The 17,373-nt window shown below is 29.2% G+C and overlaps 1 protein-coding gene across 1 annotated transcript; it reads right to left on the reverse strand.

The window, feature by feature from the left end:
* Positions 1-11,298: 11,298 nt before the first annotated feature.
* On the reverse strand, positions 11,299-16,679 carry LOC100813076 (uncharacterized). Its single transcript, XM_003523406.5, has 3 exons — positions 16,390-16,679; positions 16,206-16,295; positions 11,299-11,535 (listed from the first exon to the last, which is right to left on the reverse strand). The coding sequence occupies exons 1-3, from the start codon at positions 16,633-16,635 to the stop codon at positions 11,455-11,457; spliced, it is 417 nt and encodes a 138-aa protein (XP_003523454.1). The 5' UTR covers positions 16,636-16,679; the 3' UTR covers positions 11,299-11,454.
* Positions 16,680-17,373: the final 694 nt, after the last annotated feature.

The following is a 17,373-nucleotide window of genomic DNA, read 5'->3' on the forward strand; positions in this document are numbered from 1 at the left end:
AATAGGTGAGATGGATGGCCTTTCCTTTTATACACGTAAAGCAAAAGCAAAAGTACTATAATACTAATGCCCCTAGCTTAACATACATCTTTGATCGTTGGATAGGTTCGAGAATTAATTAACAATTAAAAATATTACAAAAACTTATAATGAGATACATTAAAAATCACAATGAATAAATATATATATTAATGAACATTTTTATAAGAATTTGTTGTTTTTAATTTCTTAATTAATGTCTGAAAAACACGTATTAACAGTCATCGTTGCTTTTTCACAAGTTAATTACTAATGGACACACAACACTGCTGTTAGCTCAGAGAGAGAGAGAGAGACTAAAACTGCATCTCTCTTTGCGTGTTTGAGTTAATTCATTATAAGGCTCTTTACCAAGCACGTTCTCAATTGGTAACTTAAAACCACCTCATGACATAAAACCTAGTTTAGACCGAACTTGAGGGAAAAAGTTAATAGAAAAGAATACGGGTCATATCGTAATTAAATAAAGTAAAACTATTTTTAGTAATTAGTATTAGTATTACCAAAAAATAGTAGGAAAAATGATTACCCTATTTTTTGTCCTTTTTCCCCCTTTTTTAAAGTATGCCCAATACAATTTTTTTAGTAATTAGTATTACAAAGAGAATAGTAGGAAAAATGATTAACCTATTCTTTTTTTTTTGTGTCCCTTTTGCCTTTATTTTCAAAGTGTGTCCAATACAATTTTTTTTAATTGATAAAAGGAAATGTACTTGGTATAATTGAAGAAAGAGGAGTTTGATCGACCCCTCCTGACATGACAATAGAATCTATCTATTTATCCAAGCAAGCTGATTTGCTTCCGCGTGTCAACTTTACATTAAGTTGTTTCTCTCCCAAATTTCCATCATTAATTTTTTTTATGAAGTCCATCATTAATACTTCAATTCTAAACCACTAAAATTTAAACATGCATGGTACCTATTACTTGCTTTTATTATTGACAATTTATCTATCCTAAAGTAGACTTTAACTTAAGTATTAATGTGATATTTAATGTTATTAATACATTATTTATATATTTTGAAAATTAATCATTAAATAAATAAAATTATTACCAAATTTAATATATATATATATATATATATATACTTTAACATTTATTATGTTTATTATTTATTAATAAATATTTATAAAACATAATTTATAATAGAAAAATACATGCATATGTATACACACAATATTTATAAATTTATATATATATATAATAGTTTATCTCTTAATTTTTGTCATAAATTTGAATCTGTTAGTAGAGGAAAATGTATATCTAACATAAGAGGAGAGTTTAATTTAATCCTTTAAAAATTTATTATTAAAAAGGATTAAAAAATTATATATATATATATATATATATATACCTTAAAATTTATTTTTATTGAAAAAATAGTTTATAAGAAACATAATTCTAGATAGAAAAAAATATAAATATATACTAAAATGCAAAGGATACTTGAGATTTAGTTTTAGTGAAAATTTAAATTTATCACATTAATTATATTCATTACATAATTTTCATGTAATTGTATTTTAATTTATATATATATATATATCAATGATATAAGGTACACCAAATTTTACAATTTTTAAATATCATTTACAATGATTTCTATATAGCATAATTAAGTATTTACAAATATATACTCAATGTTGCTAACATACTTTTAAGAATAAAAATATTGGTAGGAAAAATACAATGAAAATGATCACACACTATGAAATAAACAATATAGATGTAAATCATACTCTAATACTTTTTATAAGATCTCATTAACTAATTCACAAAAATTAAATAAATAACTTAATTTAGTAAATTTCTACTAAATTTATATTTTTTATCGATAAATATTAATTATTACTTTACTAGTTTTTTATTAGGAGAAGGAGTCAAATCCGCAAACCTTTTTCTCGTTCTTTTCTTTCTTAACCACTCATGCTCAATCAACTTTATATCCCTTTATATTAAATTTCTGGTTTGTTTGAAAACAAACTTTATTTTGTATCTTTTAACATAAGTTAAAATATATTTTTAATCCTTTATGTTTTTTATTATATTCAGTCTTATATTTTAGAAAATTTAATTTAATCCTTTGTGTTTTTTAAATTTAAAGTAAGTCAAAATTGTCAATATGGAACAATGATTTTTTTTTATTTTGGGACATAATTTTGAATCTTTTTAATCAATTTAAGATGTGAAACTTATTTTATTAGATTCGTATTTGTACATGAAAATTATAAAATTTGACTATTATTCAAACAAAAAAATCTATAAACATAGTGAAAAATCACATAAAAAGTTAATTCAATGAGCATTTAGGAAATGAAAAAAATATAATTTTTAATTATTTATGAGACTTATTTTTCACATAATTTTTATCATGTTTATAATCCTTTTTATGTTTGAACATTAGTTGAATCTCATAATATTTATGTGAATGAATCAAGTTTCACATATCAAATTAGTCAAGAAAATACTTAAAATTGTATTCCAAAACAAAAATGACCATTATTTTAAAAGGATCATTTTGACTTATTTTAAAAACATAAATGACTAGATCAAATTTATTTTAAAAAAATAAGAGATTAAATTAAATATAACCAATATATATATATATATATATATATATATATATATATATATATATATATATATATATATATATAAATAATCCGTTTACATTAGTTATAAGTCTAAAAATTTAGACCAAATCTCATTCATTGAAATAATTTAATCTAATGGCTAGAATTAATTTACTTAAAAATTACATAAATGAGTCTATGCTCTAAACGATCTTTCTCGTTATTTTGTTCTTCTCTACTGTTTACTACTTCCTCCATCTTGTTTCTCCAACAATGCACAGGTCCAAGCTACAATAACAATTAGGGTGCTTATTGTACCAATCTTTCCCACGGCCATCACCATTCTTTCACCCATTCCATATTCTCGGAAAAAAAAAAACACTTGAAAAGAACAACGGAAAATTGTGTAAAAGATATAGAGAAACGACCCCTTATTTATTTTGTTTTAAATTTCAATATTCTTGAACCCGATTTTGTTCTCGCTCTATTTAATCTTCAGATGCCCTAATCTTAAAAGCTTCAATTTCTCCCAATTCACAAAACTCCACCATTTAAAAAATCACACAAGCATAAAAGCATTCAAAAAATATCCAAGTACACATTAATGTTACAGTGCACAATGCGAAGAACATACAATAGAGGAAGAATAATTTGAAGTTGCGAAACCCAAAAATGCCCGATGCGACTTGAAGAAGAAAAAGGTGCAACGAAGGCTTCCACGAGTTCACAGCTGAAACGAACAGTGAAGAAGGAATGCTGAAACGAACGGTGAAGAAGCGAAGAAGTGAAAAAGGTGAAAACAGTGTGAAATGGTGAAACGAACAATGAAGAAGTGAAGAAGGAACGAAGGTGAAACAATGGAAAAGTAACAAAGGTGAAGAAAGAAGTCAAGGAACGAAATCAGATTTTTGATGCAGCGTTTTAGGGTTTGAATAATATTTGTATCTTTATGACTTGTGAGATATTACTTATATATATGATAATTTTATTTTTGTATTTTTTTTACTAGTAAAAAATACTATATTAACCCTTATATTTATGTTATACATATTCTAAGTTATGAGGATATATAATTAAAATTCTATATACGCGGGGATAGGGGAGCATAGTCCCCCGAATTAGCTGCGGGGGGTTTTTCATTCTCATCCCTGTCCCCACGGAGAATTTTTCTCCGACCGTAGAACCCCGAATGAGACAGTTCCCACAGGAATCCCCAAGTTGCGGAGAGAATTACCATGCTTACGCTCAAACCATTTGTGGGCATCGTTGATCAAATCCATGACATTGCCAGAGAAAGTGTTCCATAATGCAAAGCAAATGCAACCAGCACCCCAATTTGATAACATGTGACTCACTTGTTTAACTTTTTAAGTAAATTAATTCTAAACATTAGATTAAACTATTTATTTGGCGTAAATTTGTAGACTTACACCTAGTGTAAACGGATCAAATTATATATATAATTTTGACAATTATTTCATTATTTTTATAACATGATATAAAATGTAATTTTTATTAATTTAACCGTTGAATTATATCTACGTATTACTAAGATTATTTATGTCAAATTTAAACAATAAATCGATTTTAATCTATATAAAAGAGGTAGTAAATATTTTAGATTAATATAAAATTTTACATATATTCTATGTAAAAGTTATAGAATAATATTTATATTTTTAGTAGATGCTGAAATGTTGAACCTAAAAACCCAACGCAATCAAGTTAATTATGGGTTAAATAATTCAATAACTTTCTGAATTATTTGTAAATTTTTAAATTGATCGTTAAACTATTTTTTTAATTGGTCTATAAACTAATAAATTAAAGTAGGTTTCTATTATTAATTACTTTTTTCAGCTTAAAACCACCACAAAATAACAATTCGTGGTTGTTTCACAAACCACAAGAATTCAAACAAAAAATTATATGATCGAGATCCTAATTAAAAAAAAATATTAATGACCTATTTACAAAGTCACAAATAGTTTAAAAACCTACTGAATAATCCAACCTTAAATATTTAGCAATGGCTGCAGTTTGGACCTACGTGTGTTTCTTCTAAAATCATGTCCTGTTTCTATTTAACACTGAAACTTCTTTTATTAGCTTCAGTCCTGATTTTTATCTCTTTTATGCACGTTTTTGCCACACGGACGCTCAACCATTTAGATTCATAGCATTAAACTAAATGGAAAGATCATTCGAAGAAAATGAAAGGCACTTGTTTTGGGGACCCGTCCTCATCAGGCATGCAGTAGTGCTTAATTACATGCTGAACTGGAAACAACTATGAACTACACATACTTACAGATCTTAGTCAAGAAAACGAACACTAGCCTTTACTCTTTAGAGGGAAAAGTTGATATCCAAATTAAAAAAGATATTAGCTTCTTGCAACAAATAAAAATTTGACGAATATGTAACAAACATGCGTGGTACCTACCTTCAACTGCTTATCCCCAACAATTATAGATAATAATATCACCATGATCCAGTTTGTTCTCTTGTACGCTGATCAGCCAAAGCTTCCTCCTCTCTGCTTCCAGTTTAGTGGCATGAAAAGGATTGTAATGTCATTCTAGCTTCTTTTTTCTCTCTCTCCAATCTTCGCCAAGTACCAACATTATCCACCACGTTAAAAATTACTTTTTTGGTCATTTTTTTTAATGATGTTATTAATGATTAACTTTTGCTGAAAATTCAATCAATTTTTTTCTTTCAATTATATTTTTACCATTCATAAATTATTAAATTTGAACTGAGACATTACCTAAGAAGACTAAATTTCACTGTGACCAACAACGCGTATTAATTTTCTGAGTGACTTTATATATTTGAGTGTAAAATTCACTTATTTTAATAATACGTTTTATTAAACTTAATTTATATGTTTAAAATTTTTATAAATAATATTAAATTACATTGATTTAATTGTTTAATTTAAAATTCTAATAAAATAAATTAAGTCTTAAATTTTTATAATTTTAAAAATAATTCATTGGGTAACTTTATTTTTACATATAATATAGGTAAATTTCAGTTAGAGTATTATATAGTCATAAATATTTAAAAATTAAAATACAGGATCACTACAATAATATTACATGATTTAGAAAAAAATATTAAATTTATATGCTATAAACATTATTAAGTAGATAATAAAATGCTTAAAAGATATTATCCCTATGTGTGTGAGACCACTCCACCTAGGTTAAAGAATATATTAGTGTGTTACCAAGTTAATCTCAACTTTTTCTTAATCACCAAACTAGTGAATTAATTGATGTATGATTATTTTAACTTAAATTAGAAGTCTTGCGTTCAAGTTTTTATAAGCAACTATATTAAATATTTAGAAAAATAACTTAGTCATCCATAGTAATCATAAGGATACTTTTAATTTAGAAAAAAAAATCTTTTTAATATTTAGTTGATTGCATGGCTTCCTTTGTTTACTACATGCATTAGAAAAGACGCCACTGATATATGGTTTGGCATCAATATCATCAATGATTAAGTATTAATTAAGGGATGTTAATTGGTAAACTAAGCTTCATGAGCTGAAAATTCATCACTAAAAATACTTATCATTAGGGCCAACTTATCATTAAAATAAAAATTAGTATCACCTTAAAAAAAGTTAATTTGTGAAAAACTCATAATCTTGAGAAGAAAAATAAAAAGAAATAAATGATTTGATCCCATGTTAATAAGTATCCAAAATTTCATTTCGGATAGATCCGATCGATGGTGCATACTGCATACGTGTAAACCCGAATGGACAGCTTTGACAAAATTAATGACTAACGCGATATTCTTCCTGCATGCAGTACCTACATAGTATTGTATATTATGAAAATTATCATGGAATTATGAGTTAGGCACCCAAATTAACCATATTCGGTTCTTATTAGTTATTACAGTAGTAGTTAAAAAGAGAGATAGAGAGAAAATGTTATCAATGACGGAGATTTCTACTGCAGAGACAGCAGTGGATCTGAGTTTCCAAATTTTACCTACAAATAAGGAATGTGATACTTTTCGGGAGAAATTATATTTTTAGTCCATTTATTTTTAACTAAATGTGATCAAGATCCCCTATACTTTTGTATTAATGAATTTGATCGTCAAATTATATATATAAAAAAAACACATGAATTTAGTTCCTCCTAACTTTAAAAGACATTGTAGAGAGTATAGACTAAATCCACATCTTTTATAAAGTTTGAGGATTAAATCCATTAATATGAAAATACATAAACTTTGATCGCATTTGACTAAAAGTATAGAATTAAAAACATATTTTCCATGATTTTTACTTAATTTCGATTTAGGTATTTAGCTACGACACGTGGAAAATATCTGGTTAGAAGGCATGTTGTATCTTCAATAATAAGAAAGCAGTTTTAAACTAATATAAAATTCAATAAATATGATAAGAATGATATTGTTTAATTTTAAACCCATCTTATGATAAGTTTCTCATAAATTATACAGGGATAATGTCTTTTTACATTGATGACAGTTGATTCGGTTTCTACAATATATCTCATATACTTGTAAAGTGACATAAAGAATTTAAAAACGTGAAGTTTATATCCTAAAGTTTGTGTATGATGAACAAGTGATATATAAGCATTCTAAAATTTAAAATTAATAATTTCAGAGTAAAGTGACTGGTAGTTTTATATAAATATTATCACAAAAGTCATTTAATTTTTAGTGAAACTTTCAATGGTACAGTTTCTTTTGGTAAAACATACTAAAATGTTTTGCATTACTGTGAAGATTGGTTGCGCATGCAATACTAATCTACTTATGTATTATAAATTAGAATACACAAGTACACTTAATTTGAAATGTGAGACTAACACTTCTTTTACTTTCTTAATTACACATTTTCAATATTTTTTGTGTCTCTTTTAGTTTTTTTTTATTTTATTTCAGGTACTATTCTCACAACTATTTGATTTTTATTAGTCTCCAAAGTTTTGGATAAAATCCTCGTGTTTCTGATTTTTTTTAATAGATTAACAATCATTAATTTTTACTAAATATTAGATGGACCTATAGTTGAAAACTCAAATAAAGTATAAAGATTATATTAATTACTTGTCAAATAGATTCATAAATTATATCTAGATTTTTAATATATCACTATAAAAAAAACGACAGAATCTCTTAACAAGTAAGGAATAATTTAAATTTTTTAGAAGTATAGGGGTCGATGTTATCTTTTAAATGTAGTTCATTTTGAAGTTTTTTTTAACTGAGTCTAATACGATTGTGTGATTCATGTAGTCGATTTAGGCTAAAATAAAGCTTAATTTGTTGTTTGTTTATTAAAAAGGTGTAAGAAAATCGGATATTTAAATTGAGATATCTCTCCCAACTTTAACTTATGGAAACGACGTGTGCTTGTACTAGGTGCATATAGAAAAGTGGTTTAAAATAATTATGATGGGTTGGGGAAAGGGTAAAGAGTGTGTGGCGCAACTCAGCCATCAGAATCAAAAGGCAGAAACAGGAAATCTCCACAAAGAAATAAATGTCCGTGAAGGGAGAATTTTTAAAACTAGTAGCTGAAGACCAAGGAAGGAAGAAAAGACACACAAAAACAAGTTTGAGTGAGCACTACCCACAAATCATCCCTGGTTGATGGAGGAATGTGCGAGAATAACTAATTGAAATCCATACACCTAGGCAAACAAAAGTCCATTATTACCTAACACCTTTTAGATGATTAAAGTGGTTTGCTTTTATAAAATTGATCAATTAATTAATCTTGTCGATCTTGGGAGACAAGAGAACTACAAATATAAGGAATCTTTTTTAGCATATTGTGTTGGGACTGGGATTTCAGCAGTTCAAAAAGAACTACACAAAACGCAGTTTATATCCGTGAGTTGTAATTTATATATATGCCGAATTTATAAATTTCTTATCGGGCTGATTTTTAATTTTTAATTTTTATGTACTGGGTGTAAAATAATTTACACTTTTAATCAATCAAAAACATAATAAATATGATTTTTAATATAATTATAATAAATGTTAACTAAGTTATCATTTATAACAGTTTATGATTGGATAATAATATAAAATTTGTTTATAGTACCTATATTAATAATTTTTATGCTGAATTGATATTTTTTAGGGAATTGACTAACAAAATAAAAGTGATTTATAATACATACCTAACATAATTTCTAGTAAAAAAAGAAAAATCTATTATCGATGCCTTAATTAAAGTAAGCAAGGCTCAAAACAAAATAACTTTAACGGTCATAATTGTGTGTGGTTCTATATGAACTAAACATATATAAAATAATTTATCATAAATAAATATAAAACTACACATACATACATATATATATATATATATATATATATATATATATATATATATATATATATATATATAATTTGGTGTACAATTGTGACAATAAGAATAAACTCTAAGATTTTGTGTAAACTACTAAAAATCCGGGCCCTGCCACTAAGCCAATTTTAATGGGTAATAATTTGCTTGCAACGAAGTAAATTAGCAAATATGCTAGCTAAAGAAAATGGACGATGCTTTTATTATTTGTATCTAAAGTGATCGAATAATTAAAAAAAAAGTTATGAAAATTATGTATAAAACAAAGTTTAGGTCATTTCCAAGTCCAAATCAAATTATTGTCAATGAAATATTCATGTCTACGTAATAAAAACAATAAATCAGCATTCTTGCATAGAAAAATAACTTGGAATCGACCATAAAAGTGCTAATAAAGGAGATGTGGTGTTTTTCATAACCATGCCCCCATGTATTTAACAATATTATTGTGAATAATAATATTTAGTTTCATTCATTTGGAAACTCACGTCAAGTATATTAAATTTGAAAATAACAAAACACATATTGCATTCGGCATTTAAAAAATGCAAATATAGAAAGGGGAGCTTAAAATGGTTAGTAAAACTTGTAATCTATAATTAATTAATATTAAATTAGAGAGAAGCACTTTTGATAATTGATTGATAAATAAAGAACGAAGTTGAGTGTTGAAATTTGCTAGAACATCTAGGAAGTCTATTGTGAATTGTGATAGAGGAAATGCTTCGCAATGCTATACAACAACTTGCATTATTGTGCTACATAAAGTGCTTGCTACATACATATCATGAGTTACATCTCCACGTTATTGTTTTTTTTTTTTTTTTGACAAAATCAAAGTATAGATATATTCAAAATAAAAAATTACACGTATCTCTTAATAGATTTAAGAAAATTACATATATTTTTATTCTTTTTAAAAATAAACACATATCTTTTCCTGAGGTTTAAAAAAATTACACATGTCTACTATAAGATTTCAGAAAATTATACACACTTCCTTTTTATTTTGAAAATCTATACAAACCTCATAAATATCGTCTAAGCATTTGACAATAATAAATTATGTTCGTTTACAATTTTGATTAAGAAAAAGACTAAAAAAATGGTATAAAAAAGTTAAAAAATCTGACACTTTTTACAATATACATGTAAGTTTAGATATACCTAAACTTAGTTTTGAGAAAAAATAATAGATTTAATTTTGAGTATGAAAAATAGAGAATTTTTTTTCAATATGAAAAATTCCGAACATTTACATATTTAAAAGGACGAAAAAAATTATATTTTAACTTTTTAAATCAAAATTATTAACGTATATGACTTGTTATTGTCAAATATTTAGACAAGGAATTTGTGTAGATTTTAAAAATACAAAGACATACATAATTTTCTTAAACTTCATAAGAGACATGTGTAAGTTTTATAAAAAAAAAAAATGCATTTGTAATTTTTTTAAAACTCAGAAAAGTTATATATAAGTTTTATAAAAGAAAATGATGTAAGTATAATTTCCTTAAATCTTAAGAAAAATATGTGTAATTTATTCTATTAATAATGATATAAAACCAACCTTTATCAAAGAATAAGAAGTGTATACATATACAGCAATATGTATTAGCATTATTCTTATGTTTTACTAACTCCATGTAATCATTATTAAAATGGGAAAATAAATAAGCTCAAATCCGTCCTGTATTAGGAAAGTGACGCCCATTTCTACCTAACACATCAGTGTCAATGGACTCCCAGCTTACAAGTGGAAAATGGGCCATGCTGAAGGATTGAATATTTTGCGTGTCTCATTTGCTTTCATGCGTTCTCAAAATTTTCCAACATGTTACGTGCAGGAAAACATGCACTCTTCCATGATAAGGGTTAGACGCAGCAATAAATGAGACGCTGTCTCATTGAGAGAACCAAAGTTCAATTCAAACCCTAAGAAAGGTCATTGTTATCAGAACAGCCGCCAAACGATTAATTTAGACTCTACAAATTTCACACCCCTCAACAGATACTCCACTGGCACTGAAAAAAAAAGAAGGTTAAATGCAAGAAAGATCTCCTATTCTAGGTGCAAAATGCAAAATGTGCACAGGCTTCGTTAATAACTAAGTTTCCTTAGAAAATTTTACTGATTACATCTACTAATCTACTAAGAGAGACTTTCTTTTCAATTATATTTTTTTATCAATAAAACTTAAATCTAAAACCTTAGTTATAAAATTTGAACTCGGTTTCATTCAGAATAACGTAATGTCAGTGTTTTTCAGATATAAGAGAAAATACATTTTAGATGGAGTTCTTGATCGGGTTCAGTTTGTATTGCAATATTTTGAAATTAATTTATTCAATACACAACATTTTAAAAAAAAATGGAAGTCTACAAATATAATTTACACGAAATGGTGTTAAATACTTAAATGTAAGGTTACAAAACAAACAAACGCCTTTTATTGTTGACTCAGAGCAGCAGCTATCTTTTTCTGGAGGAGCTCCACTCCTAGACGTGGGGACAATCGCGGTAAAGCCACCTGGAAAACAGGACAAACTTAACATCAGATGATACATACAGTATCATTTCCTCTATAACTCTAATTTTATTTGTTTGGTGGTCATGGACATTTCAAGAAAGGGTAAACAAATACTAGAACCAATTATTATATGCTTAAACTGGCAAATGGCAATTGGAGCAGCGTGCCACACAAGCTGCAAAAGTACTGCGTGGCAAACAATATGGTAGTATTGATTAGTTAAATGAAACTAAACAGGGAGAATAAACTAGAATCAAACACTTGGACTTGGAACATAAAATCAGAAAACTAATAGGGGACTATCAAACTTCTAATGGCACTGGTTTTGTTCCATGAGCTTCATCTTCATAAAGATGGCTGACCAAATTGTTATTTTATATTGAAATGAGAAAAGACGAACTCATATGATACTAATTCTTCAGGCTCAAGATGGCCAACATTTAACTCGGGCCAATAAGTGGCTGGGCCAGCACCAAGGATAAGAGTAAAACTTCCCGCACCTCCAAATTTTGCTCCTGACACTCCATTACATTAAGGATTGAGCCTAATGTAATGGGGTGCCAAGGAGGTGCAGGAAGCAACAGTCCAAGGATAATGAAATGGTCCAAGTTCAGTTGGGATATTGTTTTTGGTTGGGCTGAACGAATGATCTGTGTACAATGGATCTCTCTGAAAATGAATACGGCAAGAAATTTTTCTCCACATTGGCTCATCTAACCAAACGCAAACGGAAAAAAACCTTATAACCGAAAATTATGGACGAAGAAAAACCTTACAACCGCTTTAATCCTTATATCAAGAAAATACGGGTTAATCAAAAGTGACTGATTGGGTCTGCATAAATGTGGTTGATCGTGCTGTGCATGTTTGTGACATTATTTTGTAATTCAATTACCAGTGTAATAGTGTTAATACTATTCACATAAATTCCTCATCAGTGCATACTGACAGTCCTTGAGTCATGTATCTTTCTCTACGAATTCAAAAGGCCCTACCTAAAATCCAAGGCTTTCCAGAGTCTAACTGCCTAAGCCGTTAAATTAATCACCTAAATCAAAGACTTAAAGCTTTAAATTAGCTTTGGACATGAATAAACTGCAACCAGTATGTTCAACTATAGCACTTTATGACTTTGAAACTCCATCAGTGTTCAATCCTAGGTCAATTTAAACCTGCATAATAATTTAGACAACACCCTTTCGTGGATGATGCAAAATGAATGACAATTGGCTAGGGTTCATTCTAACAAGGGCCATTGAGTCCACAAGGGATTCAAAAGAATTTTGGCATCCTAGAAAATAAATGAAAATGAGAAATATCTCAATTTTGATAAGTTATTGCTTATCTATAAGGGTCCTAAACCACCCCTACTTGCACTGTTCTAATTTCCAATGTCGAAGGGTCAGTCATAATGTCACTTTATGAATAATGGCGAAATACATCTACCAACTTACAAAGTACAAACAAGGAACTTAGGACTTTTTACCTGAGAAAAATGAAGATTAAGAACAGTACTAGAATATATGAAAAAATCTAATAATACCTCAATATTTGAGTAAATTACACTGATACCCTCAGAATTTTGTGAAATTGCACAAACTCACTCTGCTATTTTAACGTTTACAATAACCTCCCTTATAGGGAAACACGGTTTAATGTTTTTCAAACAATTAAGTGGGTTAGTGTAGGGGTAGAAAAAACAGGAGGATTTAGTGTAATTTCATAAAAGCTCAAGAAGTGTCAGTATAATTTACTCATTATATTTTACAATAATTTAAAGTATAAATATGATGATATGGTCCAATATAGTATAAATAAAGGTTAGTGCTTTACATTTTGCATCGCATCGTACCATAATAAACACATCAAGTCAATATCAATTTCAAAGTATTCAATCTCTTATTCTCTTTTATTTCCTATTTCTGCCTCTACCTGAAATTCTATAATTGTAATATGGTATCAAAGTGATATCATCCTCAATATATAACCTATCTTGTGATATTTTGCTGCTAAGTTCACTAAAATTTGGAACTACTTTGTTATCGTCTAACCATTCGAGTCACCACCATTAAGGTTGGATAATTGGTCTCCACACCCTCAACCATTAAGTGAAGACAACCTGACTCAAAAGCCTCAGAACATCATCCCTATTCTGGCTGCTATTGTCTCTAATCATATTACCTTGCCTTCTTTCAGGGATAATCTTGCCACCTATGTTCACTTTGTCATGGCTGTGTGGCTCCTGTAGGATGCAGAAATCTGGCATGTTCTCTCCATCAGCTAGGTTTCTGTGATTTTAGGGATTGCTAAGGAGAGAAAAAATGTAGGGAAGGAAAAATACTTGTATATTATTTCAAAAATAACAAAGATACATATATAGGCAGGGCTGCCTAATTACATAATGAATGTAGAATGGAAAATAAACAAAAGGGGGATCAGATCAACTTACAGTTTTTGATCCAAAAGCTGAATGGTAAAAACTATGTTGAATTTGCTCAATCCGTGTAAGGTGGTACTTGTAGAAAGAGAATCAGATATGATAGTGGCAGATACAGTTTCAGGAATGCTAGAGTTAGTGGAAGATGTGGTGGAGGTTTTATAGTCAGTACTGTAAGTATTTCTTTCCCAATGTCTTTGTTGATGAGAAAATATTGAAATGTCAAAAAGAAATTATTCACGCAGTGATCAATTGGTTGTGCCTCCCAATGTGAATCATAACAATGATATTTTTTTCCTATCTCACTATGATTTTTCATTTTCCTAGCAAGTAAACCAGAACAATGTGATGCATACCAACTCAGTTTCAATTTCAATTTTTTCAATCCAGAATTTTGTTATGGTTTAAAGCTTCCAAATGTTGTTTTTGATGAATTTGGAGAAGTTTTAGTTCTCATAGAGTATAAATTACTTGTCAGGAAATTTCTAGCAAAATCACTTTTTTTCTTGGTCATACAACATTCCAACCAGAATTTCGGGTCAAAGAGTTGTCTTTCTAGCTTCTAACAATGCCCATATCTGATAGGGACTTGGGTATTATGGGGTGCCTAAGTCTCACAAAGTAGTATAGGATGCTCAGTGGAGTATTTAAGTGCTTGGTTCTCCCCCCTTAATAGCTAGCTTTTAAAGGTGGGTTTGTCAAGTGCTTGAATGCTTATCAATTGGTAACAGAGTTGGTTGTTGACTTGCTGGTATCAAGCTAGTTGTCGATGTCTCTGAAAGAGATACTTGTGGAGGGGCTAACCAAAAAGGGTGAGTGAAACATTGTAGAGTGTCAACTGCTGAGATGTCAACTCTCATGGGTGATACTATGATAGGGCCTCTGGGTATTATGAGTAGTATGAGATGCTCGTTGGAGTATTTAAGAGCTTGGTTCTCCACCCCTTAACAACTAGCTTTTAAGGGTGGGTTTCCAAGTACTTGGGTGCTTATCAATCTCTCTTACATCTCCAACATCCTTGAGTTTCCTTTCCAGGCATGATTGATGGAGTACATATTATATTTTTCTTTTTTAAAAGGGCTTATCTGTAACAAGCTTAAGGTACAGCAAGCTTTAGCTTGAGGTTGAAGGGGTGTTAAAATATAGAAAAATATCCAATAATATCTTGATTATATCTTAGAGTAACTTACAGTATCTTAGATTATGTTTTAGGATAAGTTTCTCTATTTCCTTATTTCATGATTTGTTTATTTAATTATGATTATGATCTAACGTTAGTATAAATAAGGTTTAGTGTTTTATGTTTTGCATCATATTGTAACACAATAAACACATCAAGCCAATATCAATTTTTGGAGTATTCAATCTATTTTATCTCCTTTGGTTCCCTCTATACCTAAAACCCTAGAATTTCAGCAACTCCAAATTAATAGAAAACTTATTTTTAAGACCTCCTTCCTGACCTTCGTAATCAACCTTTTCCATTAACCATCAGACTAGGTATTGAGCGTCAAAAGATGTGTAAAAAATGAGCATCCACATGAATTGTGCATTTTCATTCCACCATTCACCTCATGCAGGACATATTGCCCATAGAATGGAGTTGAGGCAATCCAAGTAAAAACTCTCTTGCTCAGCCCATTTCGTACTGTCAAGTTATTAAGTATGCAACATGGACAACATTTGAAAATAAGGAAGCACTTAAAACCCACCCTCAAAACTCAAAATGTATGCCAAAATTAACCATGTCTTGTCTAATACGTGGGAGAACACAAGATTAATATTCACTAGCCAAAGAAAGGACATTTTCAGAAGCCTTTGCCAAAATACTCGCCCTTTGACTCTTTTCTTTTGTCTTTGCGGTGATATTGTTCATGTACAAAAGCCTTAAACTTATGAATAATGTGTTTCATCTATTCATAGAGCCAAATTCAAAGGCACTCCTTGAGATAGGGCAGCAATTAAGGCAGTTTTCCAACATTTTCAATATATAGTTTTGGAAGCAATTTTATTGGATGTAAGTGTAAGTAATGAGAAACTTTAGAATTCCAGACATTTTTTAAACATAAAATTTTAACGGTTTAAATGTCATTTGTTAACCTTAAATCTCTAAGAAAGCCCCACCTAGAATTTTCTAGTTCCACCCATATCAATGCGAGAATCCTCCACTGTGTTTAATTATAGAACTTCAAAGTCAAGAACGAAACAGAGTAGTATGTGTGACAGGACATACCTCGGTGCCATCGGAAAGCACTTTAGCCAACACAGGTATCTCATATTGGTAAGCGTTTTCCCACTCAGGATTGGTAGTTATATCCCTTATCTGACAAAACAAAACAAAACCAAACATCAAATAAAAAAATCTCGTATTCAATGCATAGTAACGCATACAAGGTACGAGAGAGAAAGAGAGTTGCCTGCAAATCAACGCCGTGAAGTGAATCAGTGCCCAAGAGTAAGAATGCAGCTTGAAGCTTCTCTTTGAGGCCATCGCACAAACAGCAACCGGGTTTGGAGTAGAGGACGAGCTTTCTAGAAGGTGCAGCACCAAAAGAAGAAGATGAGAGGGGTCTGAATTTGAAAGCCGTTTGTCCTCTTAACAAAAAAAGTGGCGAGGAAGGCCTTGCCACTGCAAACGCTCCCAAAGCACTTCCGACCACCATGTTTCTCGACAGTGACACCACAATCCTCACACTGAATTTTCTCTCACCTTAAACCCAAGCTGTTCCATGGGCTGGGATATGCTCATTTCTCAAGCCCAATTAATTTTATTTTGGGCTTCTTAGTTAGAATTTCAACCCTGACTTGTATTATATTTTTCTTTTACATAACATGACTTGTATTAATTAGATCAACATTACTTCTGTCAAAAAAAAATCCATCAACATTACTCGTGAAGTCATCGCCTAGATCAACATGTTTTTTAATCATCAGCTCAACTTATTTTTAACAAGCTAGATTTTTTTTTTTACGTCGTTAAATTGCATGATTTTCAAATGTCACTAGTATGCATTATTGTTTTGACCGAATAGTTCTATCTTTTTTTTTTACGTCAGAATACTGGCATCATAGTTAGATCGGATTAAGCTACTTAAAAATCAGGTTGAGTTTGTTAAAAAACGCATTACATTAATTAAGGTAACATAATGATAAAACTAGTATTAAGCAGCATTACTTTTTCATCTTATTAAAAAAAACATGAGAAACTGCTAGAATAATATTTAAAAAAATTATATATAAACTTATATGCTGGTAGTTTAGGCTTATAAACGAATAGGCTCTTGCACCATGATGTAATTTAATATAAGATTTCTTCGTTATAAAATCATATATCAAAGTGATTTACTCATTTTTATAATTTTTTTAAAAAATGCCCTTTATGATAATTTTTTAAAAATTCT

Source organism: Glycine max, chromosome 4, assembly GCF_000004515.6.
Source record: "Glycine max cultivar Williams 82 chromosome 4, Glycine_max_v4.0, whole genome shotgun sequence".
Taxonomy (NCBI): Eukaryota; Viridiplantae; Streptophyta; class Magnoliopsida; order Fabales; family Fabaceae; genus Glycine; species Glycine max.

Coding starts and splice junctions, on each gene's coding strand:
- LOC100813076 (XM_003523406.5), bottom strand. CDS start 16,635: ATGGTGGTCGGAAGTGCTTTGGGAGCGTTTGCAGTGGCAAGGCCTTCC. Junction 16,296..16,389: donor TTCACGGCGTTGATTTGCAG/GCAACTCTCTTT, acceptor TTGTTTTGTCAG/ATAAGGGATATAACTACCAA. Junction 11,536..16,205: donor TGCTTTCCGATGGCACCGAG/GTATGTCCTGTC, acceptor CCTGTTTTCCAG/GTGGCTTTACCGCGATTGTC.